Consider the following 26,298-nt stretch of genomic DNA (forward strand, 5'->3'; position numbering starts at 1 on the left):
TCTCACCTCACACTCCACTATAGCAATCCTGTCCAGGAGCTCCGAGATGAACATGTCCTTCTGGGCAACTTGAGCTCGGAGAGACTGAACCTTTTGTTTTATTTCAAACGACACAATGTTATTATTAATGTTTCAAATGGAAGCAAAATTATTACGCTTTCAAAATGGAAATAATTGAAATCCTGAGTGTTCATTTAACTCAAAGAGTGTCTCAATGCAACCAAATGGACCCTATGCAACCAAATGGACCCTATGCAACCAAATGCAACCAAATGGATCCTATGCAACCAAATGCAACCAAAGGGACCAACGATACGGGAGCATCATGAGCAATAACACCAGAATATTGAACAGTTTAGAAATTAGACTGCTGAATGAGAGCCAAGCCTGGTGCCAGAGCACAGACTGAACTGAACTCATGACTCTTATTTATTATGCACTTTAGTCAAATAGGAGGCATTCCATTCATTTATTATGCAGATTAATCATATATTATGCACTTTATGCCTCCCCCCTCTCCTCTGTCTTTGATGATCTGACTTTAACTTTTAACTGCAATGATGGGCCTGCACAATTAACTACTTACTTGTAATGTGATGTGACAATAAAGATTGATTCTGATTCTGGACCCTACCCAAATGCAACCAAATCCATTTGGTTGCATTTACACACACACCAAGTGGATACAGGGTTCCATTTGGTTGCATTTATACACTCTTTGAGTGGAATGAACATTCAGGATCTTTACTGTGCACTCAGAGACAGATGAATAAGTGATCCTGACCTCCTCGATCATGCCTTTGACCTTCCTCTGCTGGCAGAACACCATGTCATTGAGGTGCTTTATTCTCTCACGCAGGTCTGAGACTTCCCCTTCCAGTTGTTTAGACCTGAAAGAAAAAGAAAACACAGAGTGATCAGTTCTAAATCTGCATTATAGTAAGGGTCCATACTCTTCCATACATACTGTATGTATAATAAACTAGGGGTCTTCAACAGGGGGTCCGGGAGCCTTTAGGGCAGGGGTCTTCAACGTTTTCAGGCCAAGGACCCCCTAGCTGAGAGAGAGATGAAGCAGGGACCCCCTCTATATTGTATAAAATTGTGATTCAGATTCAATTTCTTTTGTTTACGTGGTCTGCTCTTTTTTCCCTCTACACCTATGCCTCTTTGCCAAAAATAGCCGATCTACAAGCTCACAACGCCTCGCAGCGTGAGGCGTTGTGAGCTTGTAGATCTGCTATTTTTGGTTAAAGTTCTCCTCAGAAAAGGGATGCTAGGGTTCAAGTGGTTAAGGTAAAAAATATCATATCACACAAAGATTTGGCAGACCCCCTGTAGTAACTCTGAGGACCCCCTAGGGGTCCCGGACCCCCTGTTGAAGACCCCTGCTTTAGGGGGTCCTCAGAGTTACCACAGGAGGGCCTTTGGGGGGGGGGGGGGTTCCAGGGGGTCCCCAGCAAAAGTTGTTAATATAGCATCACAATAATTTTAACCACTTTATCCGTTGGCTATTCAAAAATAGCAGATCTACAAGCCTGCATCTTCTATTCTTTTACATTTTAGAAAAATATCAATAATATCAAAAAATATATATCATTTTTTTCAGGTGGGGGTCCACTGCCAAATACATATCAATTTGGGGGTCCTTGACACGAAAAAGTTTGAGTACCACTGTTCTACAGTGTTCACAACATACCGTACAGTATTAAGTATACTAATGAACTCATGTGTAGTACTGAAAAGCTGGTGTGCTGATATGATAATGTAATCAGTTCAGTACCTGGTGGCTACAGTTGAATCCGTCCTATCAGTGAGCTCCATCAATCTCAGACGCTGTTCGCACTCCTGCAGTTTATTTTGAAGGTGACTCTTTTCCTACCAAGAAAACAACAACGCTTGTCTTTCATACCAGAAACACACGCAGTGCAACAAGTACGACAGTACAGTATTAACTTAACTTAACAAACCCTAACCCTCATTCCGTGGCTCTGCAAGAGGCTAGCTGGGAGTTCTGTGTGTGTGTGCGTGTGCGTGTGCGTGTGCGTGCGTGTGCGTGCGTGCGTGTGTCTGTCTGTCTGTCTGTCTGTCTGTCTGTCTGTCTGTCCGAAGCTAAATCTAGCAAACCAATCATGCGCAAAACTTTATATGCACACTACCAGTAGGGGGCCACAGAAGTCCTGCTCATTTTTTTTAATTATACCCTTTGAAACATTAAACTTTCATTTTAGAAAGGAGTCAAAATATAAATGGGGGCTCTGATGGGCTGAAACGTTGCCAAAATTTGGAGTCATACATCATATTTAATAGATGACTGATATCACAGGCTGGCCACATGACGTCTGATTGATATCTTTATTGATCATAAAATAAACATATGTCACTCACAGGTAGCATACATCTGACCCACCATAATCAAAAGGATAACGCAAAAAAAGCTTACAGCTTGTTCCCATTGCAGTCCTTTAGTATGAGGTGTGTATGAGGTCATGCAGTGTGGTGCTGGTGACTGTATGAATGAATAGAGTTCAGGATGTGCTAATGTGTCCCTGGGCACAGACAAAGACGTCTCTTAGTGGATGTGTGGGTGCACCTGTATACATAGGATACATCAAATACATATTTATGGTATACCATCTACAATATCAATACAAAAAGTCCTAAAAAACTCTTTATGGAGGACTTAAAACAGCACTATGTAACTTTTTTTGTAATGAATAAAATGTACTTTCGTCCAATCTGTATGGTAGAGTATGTTAATAATACAATATAACTTATACAATTGGGGTGGTTGTATTTTGCCTCCCTGCTCTTTAGATCATGTCAAAGGTCATGTCTCACCTAGACACAGGATCTGACAAATAAATTGACCTGATTCAATTTATCCCCTGAGCAAGCAGGCAGGCTCTATTAGCTCAATGTTAATAATGTCAGCACTTGAGCAGGAAAGTTACATAGTGCTCCTTTAAAGGTGACACTATGAGCCAATATACTTTAGGTAAGCAGGTATAGAGAAGAGATCCACCCTCGAGTCATTCCCATGTGAATCCTGAGAGTCCCATGATCCAGTCCTTTATGTCTTACCTGTGTCATACAGTCCAGAAGACGCTCCACTTCGATGATCCTCTGGTCTCGCTCGGCGATCTTGGCCTCTGCTATCTTAATGTTTCTCTCTGCTTCTTCCAGACGCCTGACGTACTCATCGATTTGAGCCTGGGCGAAGGCAAAACACATTTTGGGTTGAGATACAGTATGGATTCGCTTTTGAAAAAAATACATCCTGTGAGATTTTAGAGCCACGCACCCCAGATGACTTTATGTCAATTACATCATTTTTGCACTAGAGGGAGATGATGTCATTCTTTTATCGGTTCACGTTAATTAGTTATATCAGTGGTTCTCTTACAGGCCTGTAACACTGAGAGACATGTTTCATCCATGTGTACGCTCTCAGTGTTATGGGGGTCCTTGACATTAAAACGTTTGAGAACCTAGTTATCTCTGTCTTAACCCATTTAGGCCCGAGGCCAATTCTAAAAACGCCCTCTAACAGTTTGCTGTTTGTTGTAGAATTGTCAATGTTCACTAAAATAAATTATTTATCTTATCTTATCTAGTAGCAGATGAAAACATAAAATGACACAGATGCTTTCCCAGATTGGAAGGTATATAAAGACGTATAGGGTAACAGCCCAGACCTGTAGCTGTTCAATCTCTGCTCTGTGTTTCCTCTGTTCCTCCATCAGCTTCTCTTCATACTGCCTCTGGAGCTTCATGGTCACTTCCTGAACCACCTGACCTCTGGCCTCCTGAGAGCAGTCCACCTGGACAACACACACAGTTACATGCAATACAATACGCGTATAATAAGATATGGAATATGGAATGTATGGGTAATAGTATATTGTTGTTGCCGTGGAGAAACCTTGTAATCTCCATATTTCATGTTTTTTCCCCCATAAATTAATACCCTATTCCATGGGTCTTCAACAGGGGGCCCGGGACCCCTAGGGGTCCTTAGTGTAACTACAGGGGGGCCGGCAAATCTTTGTGTGATAGGAACTATATTTTTTACATTAACCACTCGGACCCTTGCATCCCTATTCAGGGGGGAACATGTGAGCTTGTAGATCGGCTATGTTCGGAGATTTGGCGTAGAGGGGGTAAAAAAACAAGTGATATATTTACCTCCCCCCTTGGCCTCCTGAAAGGTGGATTTTCAGGCCTGTTTTAAAAGGAAGCCAGTGATCCACATGTTTTAAGGGATGTGGTCAGGGCATTCCACATCCACACTTGGGTGGCAGTGCTGTAGAAGGACAATTTCCCCATGTTTGTTCTATAGGTGGGTGTTACCAGATCATTGTTGTCGTATTGTGCCTCTAGTATTGTGGCTGTGGCTGTTGCTCACTTTTTTTCGGTATTTAGTCAGATATGCGGTATATTGAGGGCATTGAGGGCAAAGTCGCATTGACTATCTTGAAAGCCAATCCCATTTTTAATTGCTTAACCCTGTCTTCTACCCTGAGCCATCCTAGGCTAGCAAAATGTGTTGGAAAAAGGTGGGTCATGGGCCCCAGGCCAAGTAGTCAAATCAGTTTGTTTTGGGAGGTTTGAAGCCATTGAGATGTTGGAAAACCAGGAGGTGCAAGCATAGTCAAAGTGAGATTGAATGAAGGCTCCGGCAAGAGTCCTGAGAGAACTTTTGTTGACAAAGGAGGAAATACTGCCCCAAAATCTTGTATCTCGGCAACTTTTTTGATCACTTTTGATGCCATGCTTTCACCTGTCAGTTTGTTGTCAAGGATGCAGCCCAAATAGGTAACCTCTTCTTTGTTAGAGATTTCTACGTCATCAACGTTACCTTGAAATAATTTGCATTTACCTTTAATACTAAGGGAATGTTTGGACACAAAACTTCTATGACCATAGGTTGAAAGGTCTGTCTGTGGGTTTTATAAATATTCAACAAATGCAAAAGTATTAACAGGAGCTTGTGACTAAATAATAACTACATTGGATCCATTGTAACACTGGTTATTTTTTCCATTTACTGAAAAGTTACCGTTTTGGACATGCAACGTTTCAAGCCGACAGTGACGATATGTAATATAATGCATAATGTAATAGTATACAATATGTAATAGTATATGTGTATAGTTACAGTCTGAGTTTGTATAGATTAATATCCCATATCAGCGCTAGAGTAGACACCATATCTATGGCATATCTATTTCGATAGCGTGTAACAGATATCCAATCTATTAGTTTATTATTAGATTAGTTATGCCTCTGTACTGTAATTGTTATTATTTGAGTCCTATAGGTTATTTCTGAACACTTGATTCTTGATAATTCATCAATAAACACTTTTGTTGTGAAGAATATATTTTTTATAAAATGAAACATTAACTCAGGTAGTTATACTTGTAAATTGAATTCACCACAGACATGGGAGGCACCACCTAATATCATTGCTGTCGGGGGCGGGGCAGAAACCTCTTATCTCCATATTTTAAGGGGTTTCATAAATTAACACCCTACTTGATCATCCTACAGTGTCACACAAAAGCATCAAAAGTAGCTATAGTAGATCTTGTAGATCTGCTACTTTTGGGGAGGAATTAACGACTAAACGTGTCTTATTTTTCAACTTTTAATGTTTTTTCCCTAAATGAATGCCACACTTCATCGTACAAGAGTGTTGCCCAAAAGCAGTCAAAATTGGTTGTAAATCGGCTATTTTCACTATTTTAACCCATTAAAACCGGGAAAGCGTCATTTTAGATTTTAGTGTTGGCTATTCAAAAATAGCATGTACAAGCTCAGCTTGTACATTTGCTATTTTTGAAAATCTTGAATTTTTTTGACACAAAAAGGAGGTCCCTAGCTGGCACAAAACACTTTCAGATGGGGAGTTCCGCGGCCAAATACATATAATTTTGAGGGTCCTTGACACAAAAAAGTGTGAGAACTACTGATTTAGAAGGCATTTCTCATAAAATAAATAATAATAAAAAAATAATAATAAAAAAAAATAATAAAAAAGGAGTGGGTTTGGACCAACAAGGTTTCCACCCGACAGCAACGATACAGTATGTGATGTCTGTGTGTCTGCTTGCCACCACCAACCTGTAATTTCAGAGTTCGGTTCTCGTTCTGTGCGGCGGCCAGCTCTCTCTCCTTCTGCTTGAGCTTCTCCTCTGTCTTCTCACAGGTGTTACGTAGCCTCTTCACATCGTCCCTGGTGTCCACTCGATTCTGACAGTTCTCCAGGAGCGATTTCTGGCAAAGGAAACAGGTTTCTTTTTTTTGTCTCCTTTAATTCCTCCAGACCCATGCAAACAAATCAATGCTGGCATGCAGCAGCCCAGCCAGTGGTGTAAAGTAACTAAGTACATTTACTCAAGTACTGTACTTAAATACAATTTTGAGGTACTTTCACTTTGCTGGAGCATTTCCAGTTTTCAATACTTGGACTTCTGCTCCAGTACACCTCAGAGGCGAATATTGTACTTTTACTCCACTACAATTATTTGAAAACTTTAGTTACTAGTTACTTTGTATATTTTGATTAACCACTTCAGCCCTGTATACGATCTACAAGCTCACAATGCGACGCATTGTGAGCTTGTAGATCTGCTATTTTCGAACGATTTTTAGACAATTTATACATTCTGCGTAATGAGTACTTTCCACTTTTGGTACTTTACGTCCATTTTTATACCAATTATTTTGTACTTTTACTCAAGTTAATTTCGAATTCCGGACTTTTACTAAGTATTTCTACATTGCAGTATTGATACTTTTACTTAAAGGTAGGGTAAGTGATATTGTTGGGTATTTTTTAGTTTTTTTGTCACCGCCAAAGTTTTTTCATAATAAAATCACCCACTGCCAGGGTTTTTAATCATTTTTTTATAGATTTTTTTTTAATTAATTAAAAAAATATTTTTTAACATTGAAGTTAATTAATTTTTTTTAATTAATTTAATTTAATGTAATTAATTCGTTAGGGTTAGGGTTATAAATTTATACTCAAAAATTAGAGAAACATTTTAGGAATTCAAAAACAAAATTCAAAAAAAAAATTAAAAGGGGAGAATTCTCCCCTTTGGCGGTGAGTGTGTTAAAGTACTATATTCTGATAGTAATCATTGCTACAGAGTGTTTGTTCGGTCACATGGGTCTCTCCAGCTCTTTAGTAAACAGAATATAGTACATTTTCAGGTAGGTGAAAACATTTAAGCCAATCAGGAGAGAGCACTGAAAATGCATTATCTGTTTAATAAAGAGCTGGAGAGACATGGGAGACTCCTTTTACTGAACAAACACTCTATAGCAATGTGTACTATCACAATATAGAGCTATTTAACACTTATTTTAATCAAAGTAAATCACTTACCCTACCTTTAAGTAAAAAATGAGTACTTTTCCCACCACTGCATGCATGCAGCTGCAGCAGCCCAGCCGTGATGCGAACGCCCCCCCAAACCAGTTGTGAGAGGGTTGATTTGTATACCTGCAGGCCGAGGTTGGCAGATATGAGGGAGCTGTTCATGTGATCAAAGCTGTCCATGGCTGCCGTTCGAACCCTCACCTCCGCCTCCAGAGTCCGCCGCTGTGAGTTGGCGGTCTATACAAGGAATACATGGCACATGGTCTTTATTCACAGCTCAACCATTCATGATTCATTGCACTGGAGCTGGAGGAAGCTCTGAGAAAACTGGAAGATTCAGGGATTCAAGAACTTGGATTTTTCCCCTTGTGGGATTGATAAAGGTATATCTGTCTATTCATCCATCCATACATCTAACAAAAGCATCAAAAGTAGCAGATCTACAAGCTCGAAACGCGGCTCGAACGCGGCTCGAACGCGGCGCGAAGCTACTTTTGATGCTTTTGAATTTGAATACTGAAAAGTAACCGTTTTGGACCTGTATGAGGTTTCCACCCGGCAGAGACAATATGCTGTACGGGTACACAAGAGTAAAATCCTTTTGTTTTTGGTTACTCAAACATTATAGCGGCAAAAATAACAAGAAATTATTCAGGATAATAGAGGCAAAATAAGGATAATAAAGAAAAATAGCAATGTATCAACATGTTATGAAATTAGTCATAACACACTCATGCTTGAATGTGCTTCTAAATATTATATTCATATGTATGTGCCTGGTCTGCTTTATGTGTGTGTTTATCGTCTCTGTCGGGTGGAAACCTCATATGTCCAAAACTGTTACTTTTCAGGATTCAAATTCTAAAACAGCAAAAGCAGATCTACAAGCTCAAAACGTTGCTTGTAGATCTGCTACTTTTGATGCTTTTGTGTGACGCTGTAGTATGATCGAGTAGAGCGTTAATTTACGAAAATACACAAAAAGTTAGAATATGGAGATAAGAGATTTCTGCCCGACAGCAACTACAGTATATGTATGTGCGTGATCTGCACTATGTGTGTATAAGTATCTATTTACGCCGCACGCACGTGTGTGTGTGTGTGTGTGTGCGTGTGTGTGTGTGTGTGTGTGTGTGTGTGTGTGTGTGTGTGTGTGTGTGTGTGTGTGTGTGTGTGTGTGTGCTGGAAGGCCCAGTGCGTGTTGTTTTACCCTGATTTCTTGTGAAAGTTGCTGCATGGACTGCTGCATCCCTCCAAACTGTCCATACATTCTTTCTCTGACCTTCTCCAGGGAGTCCCTGACCTTTACAACACAAGAGAGATGATGCATACATGCATTAATATAAACATTATCCATATCAATGCATACAAAGAGCACACAGTCACAGTGTTGTTTAGGGTTATGGTAATGTGTAACTCTGACAGTCCATTATATCTGCCATCTTCCATGATAACATTTCCCAGAGTTACCTGGAACGCATCTGTGTCATTTTAGATTTCTTTGGAAAAAAATATAAAAATATATTTTTCACGATTTTTCAAAAATAGCAGATCTACAAGCTCATAGCGCGGCACTCGGTGCCGCGCTATGAGCTTGTAGATCTGCTATTTTTGAAAAATCGTGAAAAATATCTTTTTATATTTTTTTCCGAAAAACTGTTGGGATTTAAAAAATGTTTAGAAGCGGCCTCAGGTCTTAATGGGTTAAAGGGGTGTAAGTTATATGTTTTTTTTTGTTTTGTTCAAAAGGTTAAAGCTCTATATTCCGGTTGTAATCATTGGCATATAGTGTTTGTTCAGTAACAGGGGTCTCCCTTTCTCTCCAACTCTTTAGTAAACTCATGTTCAGATCGGGATATGGATTTTCATCCAGTCCAGGAGAGAGAACCCCACAAATGATTTGTCAGCTTCAATTTTATAGTGTTCCAGTTCCAATTGTGTCTTTTTTGTTTTTGTTTCATCACTTCCAATTTCACTTGTTTATCCTGTATCCTGTATGAGTTCTCTCTCCCGATTGGATGAAATTGATATCCCAACCTAGAACATGTACTGTATTTTTACGTTTCCCTGTAACTGCACAAACACTGTATAGCAAAGATAAAACAAGATATGACACAGTCATATTATACCAGGTTGCGGCGGTTGAAAGTGCTCATGTGGCCTATAGTTGCTTCTTTTGGGCTTGTTTTCCTAGACCTGGTTGCTTATTGCTCTCACTAAACATACAGTAGCAACGGTGAAAGGCCAAATTAGGAACAGCGCCACAGTTCATAGAGATACATACAGTGGCCGAACACAGTATTGCAGGTCGTCTTTAGATCCCATATTCTGAGAGGACATTGAGCCCCCTCATTGGCTAAATGACCAGCCAATGAGGAAAAAGTCACACAAAAGGACCAGCCAATGAGGAAAAAGTCACTACTAGCTGGAGTACATAGAGACCAGGTTTTGCAACCTGGTAAAAAATAGACTATAACACACTATAACATTTATTTTAGCCAAAGAAATATCACTTACAAGTTACACCCCCTTTAAACTCTCACTGAGGCACATCCAAAAATACAGTCTTGTCTTGCTTTGGGTTGAAGACACAAAGTAGAGCTGGCAGGTGCTGCTGCCTGCTGACCTGGAGGCCAGCCTGCTGCTTGTTTTGTTTGCCTCCAGTCCTTTTAAAGCGCTGCTCGCCTTCACGCCGCCTGTCCTCTCCTCTCACGTATACCGGTCGTCAGTCAGGCTCCACTCACCTCCTTGATGTACCTCATCTCGTCCTGCAGGTGATTGACCGACCACTCGCGTGCCATCACTTCCTGCTGCCTGTCGGAGCCCGTCCGCTGCACTACGCCGTACACCTTGGGCCCGTGGCTCTGCGGCGGCGAGGCTTCCGCCGGCTCCCCATTGGTTACGGCTCCTCCTGGGCGCTGAAGGGAGAGAAAGGATCACCTCGGGTCAGGTTTCTCTGTATAGCCAGCCACACACACACACACACACACACACACACACACACACACACACACACACACACACACACACACACACACACACACACACACACACACACACACACACACACACACACACACACACACACACACACACACACACACACACACACACACACACTCCACTGGGTTTCTGCCTCAGTCAGTCTGCCTTTCCGTTTATGTGTGTGGTGTGTTTGTGCACGCAGGTGTGAAGCATACAGTATATTATGTGTGTGTGTGTGTGTGTGTGTGTGTGTGTGTGTGTGTGTGTGTGTGTGTGTGTGTGTGTGTGTGTGTGTGTGTGTGTGTGTGTGTGTGTGTGTGCACGCTGTTTGTATATGTGCTTTTGTTGTATATTCCCAGCAATGCTGCTGAGCACTTGAAACTCAGGGAGGTTGGTACCCCAGCAACTGAGAAAAAAAAAAAGTGCAGGGTGCAGTAAAGGGTGTCATGTTTCTGCAACCTTGTACAAGAGCTGCTGCTGCTGCTGCTGTGTCTTCTGCCCCCATTGTACCGCCTGTCAACCACCCAGGCCCTCCACACACCACCAACCAAGCAACACACACACACACACACACACACACACACACACACACACACACACACACACACACACACACACACACACACACACACACACACACACACACACACACACACACACACACACACACACAGTGACCGTCAGTGGTGGAAAAAGTATATATATATTTTTTACTTTAAGTAAAAGTATCAATACTGCAATGTAGATACTCTGTTACAAGTAAAAGTCCGGAATTCACAATTTACTTGAGTAAAAGTACAAAAGTATTGGTATCAAAATGTACTTAAAGTACTAAAAGTAGAAAGTACTCATTATGCAGAATGTCCCATTTCACAGGTTTCAAATGTATAAAATCAAATGTATGAAAATCTTTTGAAATGCCACGCGTTGTGAGCTTGTAGATCGGCTATTTTCAAACAGCCAATGTTTAAATAGGGATATATGTTTTATAATAATAAACCAAATCTTCAAAGTAACTAGTAACAAAAGTTTTCAAATAAATGTAGTGGAGTAAAAGTACAATATTTGCCTAATAGAGATGTAGTGGAGTAGAAGTAAAAGTATTGGAAATTGGAAATACTCAAGTAAAGTACAAATACCTAAATTGTACTTAAGTACAGTGCTTAAGTAAATGTACTTAGTTACTTTCCACCACTGGTGACAGTTTAGCGTGCCAGCCTCAAAGAATGTGTTATGATTAAACCAAATGGGCACATGATGTGACCATGCAGTATTGTCTTTGAAAGAATACTTATTATTACCTGGCATCCCTATTTGGGGCATGTCATTATTTGCTAAAGTAAAAAAAAAGGACTTCATTGTATGAAGAATAGCACAAATAGTAGATACACAAGCTCAGAACGTTGTGAGCTTGTAGATCAGCTATTTTCGCTATTCGTACAAGGGACTTAAGCTCCATTGTGTAACTTTTTTAATAACTACTGTTTAGCACTTGCAATCAAAAGTAGGGACTATATCAGGGAACGAAACATCCGAGAAGAGTAAGAAGAATTGGACAAAGCAACATGCAGAAAAGCCGCCATGAGGATGGATGCCCACCCCTGGTCATACCCTACCTACCACCATGAGGTCACTAAGCGGTGATCCACTGCACCTTCAATGACGTCTGAAATAATGAGTCTCTGGTATCCGGGCACATCACCAGAGGGAGTTCTACTGATCTCATTCCCCCCGGATTCGGCACAAACATGGGGATGATTTCATTCTACTGTTATGCCACCAAAATGTGGAATGCCCTACCACCACCAGCCATCAACAAGTGTGACCCCCGACCATCCTTCAAAACCGCCATAAAAGAGCACCTGTCTGCAATTTACAACTGGACCTTGACAAGTCTTGCCAAAAGAAATGACCCCCCACAGTTTTTTTCTGTATAGCTCCTAGTATTGATGATTTATTGTATAGTATAGTAAGTCTTTATATGTCTTAATGAATTGAATACACAGGACCACAGTGGAAACAAGCCCTCAAGGCTTTTTGTGTTATCCTTTCAGCATTGTTGTATAAATGTACCTCTGTGCTTTTTGCAAACTGTTAATAGTATTCAATCAATCAATCAATCAATCAATCAATCAATCAATCAATCAATCAATCAATCAATCAATCAATCAATCAATCAATCAAGCCTTTAGCAGTTAAACCCCTGAGTGTACAGTCAGGGAAGGGTGGATTCCTTGCTTATGAATGCAGCTTTTTAATGGCATGGGACATAATGTGTAGAGTTACACGAGTTACATGGTGGGAGCTTTATGTGGTTAAAGTAACAATATCTACATCTTTTAGTATCACAGAAAAGATGATGACTCACGGTGACAACGTATAGCGTGCCAGCCTCATAGAATGTGTTATACGATCAAACGAAAGGGCACATGTTATCGTGCAGTATTGTCGTTTACAGTAACAATATCTCACACATCTTCCACTATCACAAAAAGCGGATACTTAAGTCTCTGTAGCAGGAACAAACAATGGGGTTTCTTGCGGGGAGCTTACACATCCTCTCATCTGTCAACATTTTCAAACAACTCCTTCCTGAGTCCTTTGTTACTGCTGAAACCACGGGAGGGAATCTAGAGGCACGGGACTTTTAACAGCCAAGTACATGGATCCGTTTTTTGTATTGGATTATGAATTATATTCATAATTATGTAAAACATTAATAAGTAGAGAGGATCATGTGCTCATAGGAGCGCATTCTGTATCGCCATGTCTAGTCTATAATGTCATCTATGACGTATGTGTGACTCCAAATTTGGGGCATATGGTTTCAGCCAGATCCGACCACCATAGCCTTCCATCTATACAGTTGAAAAATATATATATTTTAGTTTTTCTCCCCAATCGCTATGCCCAATCTCCCCAGTCGTTATGCTAATTAATTCCTCCCCACACACATTTCTGTGTTGTCACTGCTGTCGTATTCTACTGACTCACCTGCCAGTGAGGAGCCCCCACCGGGAGGATGTAGAGCCTACGTCCTACTCCTCCCGCCCAACACTCCCTGCTGACAGGTGCCGTGACAATTAACCCCCTCCCCGCCCCGGCTTCCCTCCCCGGAACACGGGCCAATTGCGTTCGCACAGACGCCAGACAAAGCCGGATGCACCACGGTGGATTCGAACCCACAACCTCCACGCCGGTGATGGGCAGGCACTTCAACACTGCGCCATCCGAGTGCCGCTTATACAGTTACATAAAAAAAAAACATAAAACATTATGTGAGAAATGTGAGGAAAAGCCAGGAGTTTTGGCCTGCTGGTAGCGTGCACGAAATAAGTGGCACTGATGGTCCAGTGATTTGCAAGATTAGCCCCGGACAAACAAACAAACGGACGGACGGATAGAGATAATATCAGCCAAACAAAGCAGCATATAAACATCGTGAAATGTACTTTCAAGTGTGCTGTAAAGCTCAGTTCAAGCCTGACTTAGCTGCCGGTGTCATCTGAAAATATCAGATTTACAGTACAAGGGTTAGAGTTAAGCGTTCTGCCTGGTCCAGGGATTAATGACAGTTGGTCACGCTCTTCAATCTGGTGCTTTTTTGCTCTTTTGCTGTCAGACAACCGGGCTCTTCCTTCACTGGCATTTTATTCCATATTTATGGTTAGATTGTATATTCCTTTTTTACAATACTGCATATTTGAACTTTTTTGTGTTTTTTTTGTAAATTAATGAATTAATCCAACATCGTCACACAAAAGTAGCAGATGAGCTTGTAGATCTACTTGTTTGTATGACAGAGACATATTTTCATACACTGATTTTTACCAGGTCTCGATTGTATATTTCTCACTATCCACTGAGAACTGATTGTTCTGTTATGCCCGCATTACTTGGGGTAGATTGTGTATGTATATTCTATAATTTCATATTAATGTACCGATTTTACGCACTTTGACTACACTTACAGTATATGTACACCTGTTAAAACGTTTATTTTTTCCTCACTAATTCCCTGAACTCTCTTCCTAATCTCTGTCCATTAAATCAATATCGTCTGAGGGCTGAATCTTTTTTATTTTCTATTATTAGTATTATATCGTCTCTGTCGGGTGGAAACCTCATACATGTATGTCCAAAACAGTTACTTTTCAGGTATCAAATAAAAAAATAGCAAAAATAGCAGGTCGACAAGCTCAAAACGCGTCGCTGCGTTTCCAGCTTGTGGATCTGCTATTTCGAATACTTTTGTGTGACGCTGTAGTATGATCAAGTAGGGCATTCATTTACGAAAAGAACAGCAAAGATATGTGTTACTCCCATCTGTAAATCTTTTTCTCTACCTAGTTTCTCTAACTTGCTGCAATGCCACGACAACCGAATTTCCCCCGGGAGATCAATACAGGTCTATCTATCAAACCGATTTTCAATCTGACAACAACATTCTTGAGCATAAATTACATATAGGCCTATAAGTACGGTATGTCTGTACAGCATGTATGTATGTACACATGTACAGTATGAAGCGTGTAACATCTGCAGAAGCATTCTCTGGGTGTGCGTGTGAAGGTGACACAGCTATCAGTCATGAGACGGAGAGAGGGAGGATGTCTACCTGCTCAGGTGACTCGCTGCCAGCTGGCCGTTCTCGCTGGATCAGCCCATTTTTCTTCTTCCACGCCCCGTTGACAATCTTCTCCTTCTCCTCCTGTAAACAGAAGAAAAGAAAACATTATAGGGGCTACCGAAGAATGTCTTTGTGGATGTTGTTTTTAGTTTCAGGTCTTGAGAATGACATCGACCGTAAGGAGGAGGGCAATGAAAGGGCAGACTTTATAATACCGGCTATTCCTTTGTTGGAACATTCCACAGCATCCGAAGGTTATCATTAAAGTCGCCATGTTTTTTTTATGGAATCTATTTGCACTAACCTCTGGTTTTTATAGTAATCGGCTGATACCGACAATAAAGCCTCTCCCGACCAACTTATAGTTGTAACGTGCAATATTTGCCTGCATTTACAATGTCCTTTAACCCATTAAGACCAGGAACGCATCTGTGTAATTTTTATATTTCTTTAGCTATTAAGAGAAAAAAAATAGCAGATCTACAAGCTCGTAGCTTGTAGATCTGCTATTTTAGAAAAATCGTGAATTTTTGGGGGAATCTTTAAATATATATTTTTAAAGCAAACATTTGTAAAATATGTTGTTCCAGGGACCCCACAGGAGCAAAGATTTGAGTTACAAATGTTCACTTTAAAAATATATATATTCAAAGATTTGCACAAATGTTCACGATTTAAAAAAAAATAGCTCATCTACAAGTTCATAGCGCGGCACTCGGTGCCGCGCTATGAACTTGTATATCTACTATTTTTGAATAGCCAAAGAAATCTTAAAATGACACACAGATGCGGTCTTAATGGGTTAAAGATACGCATGAGCTTATAATGGCATCAGTTGCCTTTAGGCCTAAATCATCATTATAATATGCCTGCTTCACCAAGAAACAACGTGGATTTTTCGGTAGTTTTTAATCTATTTCTCTAGCACCTACAGTAACCTACAGTATCAGCAAAATGCTATACCTTTTACCATGAAATGGTACACACACAAACTTTCAAATATCTGTTCATACTTTTGCAGAAATCACAAAATGTATCTCTACATTAATCCAACACTCAGAAATATCTCAGCTTGGATCCATGGATGACACATGTGAGTGCTTGCTAGGTTGTTCCTGGCAGACAGTAAGCAGCAATCTGACTGTGCATGTCATCCATAAATAATGATAAAAGTCATATTCTTCATGCTGATGAAAGCCTCTTTAGACTTTATATTCACAACCAATAAACAAGCTTAACAATCATTCAACCAAAACACTAAAAGCCTTTAGTATGTTGTGCTAAACTATATTTATATGATATTTATATATGTCACTACCTTGACATTTAACCAATTAAGAACTGGAACGCATCTCTGTCGTCTTTTTATTTGAGCTAAAAAGCATAATTTTACACTTATTACACTTATACTCAAAAATAGCAGATCTACAAGCTCAAGCGCTACGAGCTTGTAGATCTGCTATTTTTGAAATAATGTGAAAATGTGTGCAAATCTTTGAATATATATATTTTTTTAAAGCGAACATTTTTAACTCAAATCTTTGCTTCTGGGGGGTCTCTGGAACAAAATATTTTGAGATAGGGTCCGCGGCCAAATACATATCATTTTGGGGGTCCTCGACATGAAAAGGTTCGATCACCACTGATGTAGCAACACAGGTTTTTCAGAATACTGATTTAGAAGACATTTGTAGAATCAGCTTCGGTCTAAATGGGTTTAACTATACTACTTCAGTGAATGTACGGAACGCATGCCCGTTAACAGTGGGCCGGTCCTTGAGAACTGCTCCACCAAACGACTTCACACCTGACACTGCACTTCCTTTGGGTCCTCAGCAATACACCTGCCAAGTGTGAAATCGATCGGATGAACGGATACGCGTAGGACTCACAGACAGACATACCTGAGATTTAAAGATAGATTGTTCACACGGAATACAGAATCTAAGACAGACAGACAGACAGACAGACAGACAGACAGACATTCCTGGATTGAGGTTATATAGTCAGACAGACTACACGTATGTATACCCTGGTTTTTATTGGTCCATCCTTCACGTGAATGAATTGCTCTTCATTTTTCAGAACGCAAAGCTTCTGTTATCAGCCAGAGAAAATATTTTGTTTTCCGAGATTCGATTGGATATAATTGCAATGTTGCACACAGACGCCCAGGGTACTAGGGGAGACATGACCTTTGATACGATCTAAATGTCTCAATAGAAGAGCAGAGAGACAAAATACAACCACCCCAAGTGTATAAGTTATATTGTATTAACATACTCTACCATACATTACATTATATTCATTTAAAAAAAAGTTACATGGTGCTGCTTAAGACCTGGAACGCATCTGTGTCACTTTAGATTTCTTTGGCTATTCAAAAATAGCAGATATACAATGTATATCTGCTATTTTTTGAAAGATCTTGAACAAAAAAAAAAAGTTTTTTTTCCAAAAACTGTTAGGATTTCGATTTGTACTGTTTGCACACTGTTGCACACATTAATAAAATACATTATTATTATTAATAATAATGATAATAATAATTTCTTTTATTATTATTATCATTATTATTATTAATATTATTATTATTAATACAAATTATGATTATTATGAACTATACATATATAACCAATTAAATCAAAGCTAAAAAAGGCCTTTTAAAAAGAGACCATTCCTTCAATATAACAACTATACTGGTACTGTGTCCCCCAGCCAAGACCTCTAGCCTAGAGAGCAGAGGGAGAGACACATTCCCACACCCTGCAGCACAGATAAGAGAGTAAAGGAAAATCTCTAGAACAATGAGGCCAGTGTTGGTTCATGGACAGAACACACTGCTTGGACATTTCTCCAGCACATAATCTGCACAGAGAAGAGAACATGCTGTCGAGACACCAGGCGCAGCAGCTCCTCCTCGTAGGCGGATGTAAATTCCAACACATGGTGGCAAGAATGGCCAACGTACATCACTATGACTAACAACAGCTCTAAAAGGCTTAATATAGCCGTTTATATGCCGCGCACATATTAGCAAGCCTCCTGTCCTTGTTGCATGAAATGCAAGATCTACAAGCAGATCTACAAGCTCACAACGCGTCGCGATGCGAGGCGTTGTGAGCTTGTAGATCGGCTATTTTCAAATAGCCTATGTACAGTATAAAATAGGGCTAAAGTGGTTAATGTATGTTAGATAATATAATAATTGATAATTGCAAAGTAACTAGTAACTAAAGTTTTCAAATAATTGTAGTGGGGTAAAAGTAAAATTTTTGCCTCTGAGATGTAGTGGAGAAGAAGTAAAAGTACTGAAAATTGGAAATACTCCAGTAAAGTAAAAAATACCTCAAAATTGTACTTAACTGCAGTACTTGAGTAAATGTACTTAGTTACTTTACACCACTGCGTGAAGGCCCAATGCCTAGGGAGCTCAATGTAGCAGTTGATTAGCAAGCCTTCTGTGATTTTTGGATGTACAACTGAAACGAAAAATGTGGTGATACCGGGGTTACACAGCCTAAGTGTACGGCTGCACACGGTTTTTATCTGGTTGTGTAAGGACCTGGACCCTGCTCACAGAGGTGAGAGGTCACTGGCATGGTCCAGTTACATAATCACACAGAATCAGATGAAAAAGACCGTCATTCCAAGAGTCACCTTCGACTTATTAACGTGGCATGGGCTTATTTGCTCTCCTCTTCACACACACACACAAGCACACGCACGGCCGCACGCGTGTGCGCACACACACACACACACACACACACACACACACACACACACACACACACACACACACACACACACACACACACACACACACACACACACACACACACACACACACACACACACACACACACACACACACACACACACACACACACAGGCACGTTTGTATTACAATACTACTGAGGATGTCAAGATTTTATAGGGCAGCAACTTTATAATTTTTTTTTACCTTTTTGCCATTTTGAACACACATTTTGTCACTCACTGAAAAGTATGTACAAGCCCACAATGTGTTTTGCAAATATGAATCAAGTCATAACTCTATAACCCACACACACACACACACACACACACACACACACACACACACACACACACACACACACACACACACACACACACACACACACACACACACACACACACACACACACACACACACACACACACACAGTAGATTCTCTCTTGAAGCCCATTTGACTGAATCCATGCTGACTTTGAAGAGACCCTCCTTTTGACTGGATGCATTGTGATGATGAAATTCAATGCTGCGTTCAAGTAAACTACTCTCTGTGTGCCATATAGTTTCATTATTAGCTCTGTGACGCTGCTGAGGCATTACGTTCACCCAGGCCATAGTAACTGATAGGATTGTCTCTCTCTCACATGGGTGTCAGGTTACCAGACACGCCTTTTAATTTTTATTTTATGGTGGTTAGACACTTTGCCTCAGTCGCCACCGAAACCCAATATCTGGAAAGGTATACGAGGTTGTGGTCATTTCCTTCCTCATTCATTAAGTACCTTTTTCCTGTTGTCCCCCTCTTCATTTTTATCACAAAGCTGTTTTGTTTTTTTGGTTTTCGTTTCTCTCCAACCGAAACCTCCAACAGGACTACATTTTGCTTCGGCGAAAATGACTGAATGTTTTCAAAATGTTAGTCGAGAGGCATGTGATACGACACTTCCTCGCTGAAACATAAATTAACCTTTATTAAAGCTGTAACTTTAAAAAACTTGATACAATGTTTTGTCCAATCTGTATGGTAGAGTATGTTAATATAATATAACATACAATTGAGAGACATTTAAATCGTGTCAAAGGTCATGTCTCACCTAGACACATGATCTGACACACATTTTGACCTGATGGTCAAGATTCAATTTATCCCCTGAGCAAGCAGGCAGGTGCAGGAAACCAGGTTCAAATCCGGGGTAGAAGAGTAAAGTTACATAGTGCAGCGTTAAGGAGTATATATGCATTGTGGATGTTGTTTTCTAAGATATAATAAAGAGAGGTCAGGTGGCCTACAATGTATGTTGCTCTTAACAACCCTACAGTATATACTTACAGCAATTGACCCAGGGCTCTATACTAGGTCCGCTCCTTTTGTCCCTCAACACCAAATCTCTTCGCTGAAAGTAGCCGATCTAGAAGCTCACAATGCATCGCAACGTGGCACGTTGTGAGCTTGTAGATTAGGCATTTGTGAAAAAATCTGTTATATTACTTACAGCAGTAGAAGTCACATAAGGCCTACAGGTGACAGCGCGTATTGGAAGATAATTGATCTAGTTTATGTTATGGTTATTATAGCCCTCTTTAATATTCTAATAGCCTCTACAATCACAGAGCAGAAGCTGTTAGACAGAGCAGTTTTCTTTTTTTTTCTTCATGACCTGTCAGGATGCATATGAAGTTAATGAGTTGTAGTAATTAATGTTCTATGCAAAGTGCCTTTGTCACTCCAGAATGATTCTTCTTGTTAAGTGGTGTCCCTCTGGGCGCTGATGTCTGCCATGCTAACAGAGTAGTATCCTCTCTAAACAGCATTCTACCACATTTTAACCACATGAACCCTAGAGCAGTTTTCCAATACTTTTTATTTTTTTTTAAATGTTTTCAAAAATAGCAGATGTACAAGGTCGCTGTGAGCTTGAGCTGCTATTTTTGAATAGCCAATGTATAAAGTGGTTAAAATGGTTGTGATGCTTTATTAACTACTTTTGCAGGGGACCGCCTGGAACCTGTTCTGGGGCAAACATTTGGTGAAGGGATTTGGTGTGTAGAGGGAAAAAAGGAGGAGTCTCAGTATAAACCCCCTGAGGGACTCCAGTCAAATACTGTACGTACATACAGTGCAAATATAGACAGACAGTTTTCGACTGTGTCTACGCTGCGATACTGTGTGTGTCTATTTGTTTTATCTGTGTGGATTTAGAATTGGAAAACATCAGTGGTGGATAAAGTACTCAAATGTTTTACTTTTTTACTAGTAAAAGTATCAATACTGCAATATAGAAATACTCTGTTACCAGTAAAAGTCCGGAATTCAACATTTACTTAAGCAAAAGTACAAAAGTATTGGTATCAAAATGTACTTAAAGTACCGAAAGTAGAAAGTACTCATTATGCAGAATGTCCCGTTTTCCAATGTATAAAAAGTCATTTGAAAATAGCAGATCTACAAGCTCACAATGTGTCACATCGCAACGCATTGTGAGCTTGTAGATCGGCTATTTTCAAATGGCCGAAATGTATATAGGGTTGAACGGTTTCTGTATGTTTTGTAATCAAAATCTACAAAGTAACTAGTAAAGTTTTCAAATTATTGTAGTGGAGTAAAAGTACAATATTTGCCTTTGAGATGTGGTGCAGTAGAAGTAATAGTATTGAAAATGGGAAATACTCCAGTAAAGTAAAAAAAAATACCTCAAAACTGTACTTAAGTACAGTACTTAAGTAAATGTACTTAGTTACTTTACACCACTGGAAAACATCTATAGATATGAATCATGTGCCTGGCTGCTACCAACCTGAAAGGTGTTTATAAAAATAAATGGAACGCCAAATCCAACGATATAATAACAAGAGCTGTGGACATTGCTGTCATTGTGCACACGTCTGACTAATGTCAACCCGTTTGGCTCTCAGTGACTAATGTGTTGAAGCCACCACACACAGGGCTTAAGTGCTTTAACCCTTGAGCTGGACTGTCTTGTTATCAACTCACAATAGTCATGGTCACACCCTACGAAACGGAAGCATGTTCAGTTTATTATTATAACATTCACCAGCTTGGAGCCAGCTCAACTGTGTTGAAACTGCAATCCGGATCATTTTCTTTGAAATGATTCAAACGTTATTTTGACAAATCTTTATGGTAGAGTATGGCAATACAATATCGTCTCTGTTAGGTGGAAACCTCCTATGTCCAAAACTGTTACTTTTCAGGATTAAAATTCAAAAATAGCAAAACTACAAGCGCCACGTTTCGAGTTTGCGGATCTGCTACTTTATTTTTATTTTTATGTTTTAATATACTTTTGGGGGCTTTTTGGGCTTAATTTACAGTTTACAGTAGAGACAGACAGGAAACAGGGAGAGAGAGATGGGGAGAGACATGCAGCAAAGCTCGTCGGGATCGGGTCTCGACCTCGCAATGCGCTGTCAGGTTACATTGGAGCCCGGAGGTGCCCGGACCGCTAGGCCAGCGGTCAGGGCCAGATCTGCTACTTTTGATGCTTTTGTTTGATGCTCTAGTCTAGTATGATCAAGTAGGGCGTACATTTACGAAAAAAACACAACAAGTTAGAATATGGAGATCGGAGGTTTCTACCCGACAACAATGATAAATTACATCTGCAGTGGTTGGAGTAGGGAGACCACTCCCGACACATCCATTGAGATATTTTGACCCTGGTGTCGGGAATAGTAATGGGTATTCCATCTCAGCTCCACTGGTATCACATTTTCTCCTGTGTGGGAGGAGACCTGGGTTCCAAATCCAGGAAGGACATAAATCCTGCAGCCTTAACGTATTGAGGCGCAGTTAGCAATTAGGTGCAAACGGTACATACTCCAGACCATGGTACGTGTTACATACATCAACTCCTGCACTTCATCTTGAGGAGTGCAGGACGTGTTACGTAACAGAACACTATAACATCACATGTTCCTGTTAAAAACCCCTGCACAAAGTATCAATACTGCAATGTAGAAACACTCTGATTACGAGTAAAAGTCCGGTAATAAAAATGTACTTGAGTAAAAGTAAGTATTGGCATAAAAATATACTTGAAGTACCAAAAGTAAAAGTAGGCTACTCATTATGCAGCATGTCTCGTTTCACAAGGTATCATATGTCTAGTCTAAAATGTATACAAATCTTGTGAAAATAGACAGATCTACAAGCTCACAACGCGTCGCGATACGACACGTTGTGAGCTTGTAGATCGACTATTTTCAAAAAGCCAAAGTTTAGATAGGGCTGAGGTGGTTAATGTGTGTTGAAATAATAATTCAAATCTACAAAGTAACTAGTAACTAAAGTTTTCAAATAATTGTAGAGGAGTAAAAAGTACAATATTTGCCTCTGAGAAGTGAGTAGAAGTAAAAGTATTGAAAATTGGAAACACTCCAGTAAAGTAAAAAATCCTCAAAAGTGCACTTATAAGTACAGTACTTGAGTACATGTACTCAGTTACTTTTCACCACTGACATTATAACATAACATGTTCCTGTTAAAAACCCCTGCAGTCATTGGAGGAGTTAACTGAAGCCTTCCCAGGCGTATCTTAAAGAGACGTATGTCTCTCATGCTCTTGACTGTCAAACATCTCCCTTAAGGCCACGAATCCCCAATCCAAACAGAGCCACGGAGCTGAACCACCTATAGCAAACACCACAGGAATACCCTGCAGCATGTGTTCACAATAATACATCACATGCTCAGCATGTGTAATAACAACCCAGGGTAATGTACCGTGCATAATTGTTGACCTGTGAGAACATACTGTACATAACAAGCTATAGTTCTTTTGGCAGAATTTTGACATTTAGTGTCAACTTAATAAGAAGAACATTGAAGCCGCTATAGGCTATGTTTTGTCTTGGTGAATATGAACGGAATGTATCCTAGCACCAACTCACTGATACACTCAGTGGTGGAAAGTAACTAAGTACATATACTCAAGTATTGTACTTATATGTACACATTTGAGCTATCTTTATACTGGAGTCTTTCCAATTTTCAATACGTTTACTTCTACTCCACTACATCTCAGAGGCAAATATTGTACTTTTACTCAACTACAATCATTTGAAAACTTTAGAAACAAGTTACTTTGTATATTATTATTACAAAACATAACCACTTTAGCCTTATATACTTTGGCTATTTGAAAATAGCAGATCTACAAGCTCACAACACGTCGCGATGCGATGTGTTGTGAGCTTGTAGATCGGCTATTTTCAAAATATTTCTATACATATTGAACTTGTGAAATGGGCCATTCTGCATAATGAGTACGTTTACTTTTGGTCCTTGATGTGTATTTTGATGCCAATACTTGTGTACTTTTACTCAAGTAAATTGTAAATACCAGACTTTTACTTAACTAGAGTATTTCTAGATTGTGGTATTTTACTTAAAATGTAGTGAATCTTCCACCACTGGATACAATGACATTTCCACTGGCACGTGGAGGTGCAGTGGGAGCATTGTGCTGGAGAAAATTAGTAACAGCTGAGCATGCATTATTATTACTGTATGTGCCCACACCCTTCATTGTTGTGATTGCATAACGAGACGACGTAAAGTAGATAAGAAATGAAAACACAGCAGTAAATCTCAGTGACAGTGAGTATATATTGGTTCAGTCTGCCGATACTGACGTTTAATGGTTATATTAGTTATATAAAGCGTATTATACACGGTAATCTTCACTCTAACTTCATTTCGTAACTCTGAGAGTGTACATTATGTTCCGTATGTACACTCTCAGAGTCAAATTAAGACTGTGTACCAACCATGCAGTGGTGAAAAAAGTAGTCAAATGTTTTACTTAAGTAAAAGTATCAATATTGCAATGTAGAAGTACTCTGTTACAAGTAAAAGTCCGGAATTCAGAATTTACTTGAGTAAAAGTACAAAAGTATTGGTATCAAAATGGACTTAAAGTACCAAAAGTAAAAGAAACTAAAATGTTTGAAAATAGCAGATCTACAAGCTCACAACGCGTCGCATCGCGACATGTTGTTTATTTCGCTATTTTCAAATAGCTAAATATCCTACTATATTATTGGAGTACCGTCCGTCTTGGTGTCCGTCTTGGGTCGACCGACCGGCCGACCGGGTATGGGCTAGTTAGGGCTAATAGGGCTAAAGTGGTTAATGTATGTTTTGTAATGTAATAATTTATATCTGCAAAGTAACTAGTAACTAAAGTTTACAAATAATTGTAGTGGAGTAAAAGTACAATATTTGCCTCTGAGATGTAGTGGAGTAGAAGTAAAAGTATAGACAATTGGAAATACTCCAGTAAAGTGAAAGTACCTCAAAATTGTACCTTAAGTACAGTACTTGAGTAAATGTACTTAAGTTACATTACACCACTGGTACCATGTCACACACACTTAACAGTAATGGTGTTAAACAGCGCTATAAGTGGCTCTTTGGCTTGTAATCATTGGGGAACCTCTTTTGGTGCAACAGTATCTTAAAAGTGCTGTACAGCACCTTTGTCAAATGGTGCTAAATATAGAACTTAGAGAGGTGTCTAAACTAAGCTGGAGAACCAGTAGAGAACCTCTAAAGAACCATACAGAGGCTGAACAGATTTTCTGTATGGCAGTGGTGCTATACATGTATAGCACTTGTTCTCATAGTGGGGTCCAGGGACCCCCAGTGGTCCTTGAGGGGGTTCCAGGGGGTGCCCAGCTAAATGATTGATTCGAGTGAGTCATGTTTTTGAGCATAATAACTCATTTTAAGTCTTGAAGCGCGTTAACCCATTAAGACCTGGAACGCATCTGTGTCACTTTAGATTTATTTTGCTATTCAAAAATAGCAGATATACAAGCTCGTAGCTTGTAGATCTGCTATTTTTGAAAAATCGTGACATTTTTTTTAAAATATTTTTTTCAATAAACTGTTAGGATTTAGAAAACATTTTAAGAATCGGACTCAGGTCTTAGAGCTTGGCATCTACTGTAGGTGAGAAGGATGCCTGGTATTTCCATAGGGTGGAATAATGCTGACCATTTCAGTCTGCATACTACACTGAAAGTGTTATGGTAATATTGTCTGCATAGGATCAATAATTGACACTGACTTTGTTTTTCAAAGCGCACACTTTGAAAAGTGGTTCCTCAGGGTTCCTTGAGGGTGTTCCAAATGGACCCTTACAGGTCTGTAACTCTGAGAGTGTACAAATGGACCCTTAAAAAAAAGTGCCAATTACCTAAGCTGTAATCCTGGGTGATACTCTTCCTCTGCCAGCCTGGGGAGAGCCCCTGAACTGACCTCATGCTTCCTTCAATGCATGAGGAGTGAGCAGGCCGCTTCTTAGTAGGACGTAGCTTCTTATCACCTGACAGGGGGGGGTTTCCCCGGTAGGACGTAGCCCGTGGAAGGAACACGTTATTCCAACAGTTCCTCTCCCCTCCATCAGGCGCCCCGGCTGACCAGAGGGAGGCAGTATAGAGACCAGGATTACTGCATGTTTTTTGCGAGGGTAGGGAGAACATGCAAACTCCACACAGAAAGGC

At 39.9% G+C, this 26,298-nt stretch overlaps 2 protein-coding genes across 3 annotated transcripts in view; one reads left to right on the plus strand and one right to left on the minus strand.

Moving 5' to 3' along the window:
- Window positions 1–26,298, plus strand: part of LOC308091208 (disintegrin and metalloproteinase domain-containing protein 10-like) — a 486,352-nt gene that overhangs the window by 334,955 nt on the left and 125,099 nt on the right. The window lies entirely within an intron of this gene.
- myzap (myocardial zonula adherens protein) overlaps window positions 1–26,298 on the minus strand; it is a 33,231-nt gene that overhangs the window by 3,912 nt on the left and 3,021 nt on the right. The window contains exons 3-12 of one of the 2 annotated variants that reach the window (XM_080436736.1): window positions 15,000–15,094; window positions 10,141–10,314; window positions 8,607–8,699; window positions 7,520–7,633; window positions 6,130–6,282; window positions 3,699–3,824; window positions 3,085–3,213; window positions 1,784–1,878; window positions 785–890; window positions 7–90 (exon numbers count right to left, since the gene is read on the minus strand). In XM_080436736.1, coding sequence (XP_080292862.1) covers window positions 7–90; window positions 785–890; window positions 1,784–1,878; window positions 3,085–3,213; window positions 3,699–3,824; window positions 6,130–6,282; window positions 7,520–7,633; window positions 8,607–8,699; window positions 10,141–10,314; window positions 15,000–15,094 — 1,169 coding nt within the window. The remainder of the gene's footprint in view (window positions 1–6; window positions 91–784; window positions 891–1,783; window positions 1,879–3,084; window positions 3,214–3,698; window positions 3,825–6,129; window positions 6,283–7,519; window positions 7,634–8,606; window positions 8,700–10,140; window positions 10,315–14,999; window positions 15,095–26,298) is intronic. The other variant, XM_080436735.1, reaches the window with a different exon arrangement.

The sequence above is a fragment of the Gymnoscopelus braueri genome (assembly GCF_963280865.1).
Source record: "Gymnoscopelus braueri genome assembly, chromosome: 1".
NCBI lineage: Eukaryota > Metazoa > Chordata > Actinopteri > Myctophiformes > Myctophidae > Gymnoscopelus > Gymnoscopelus braueri.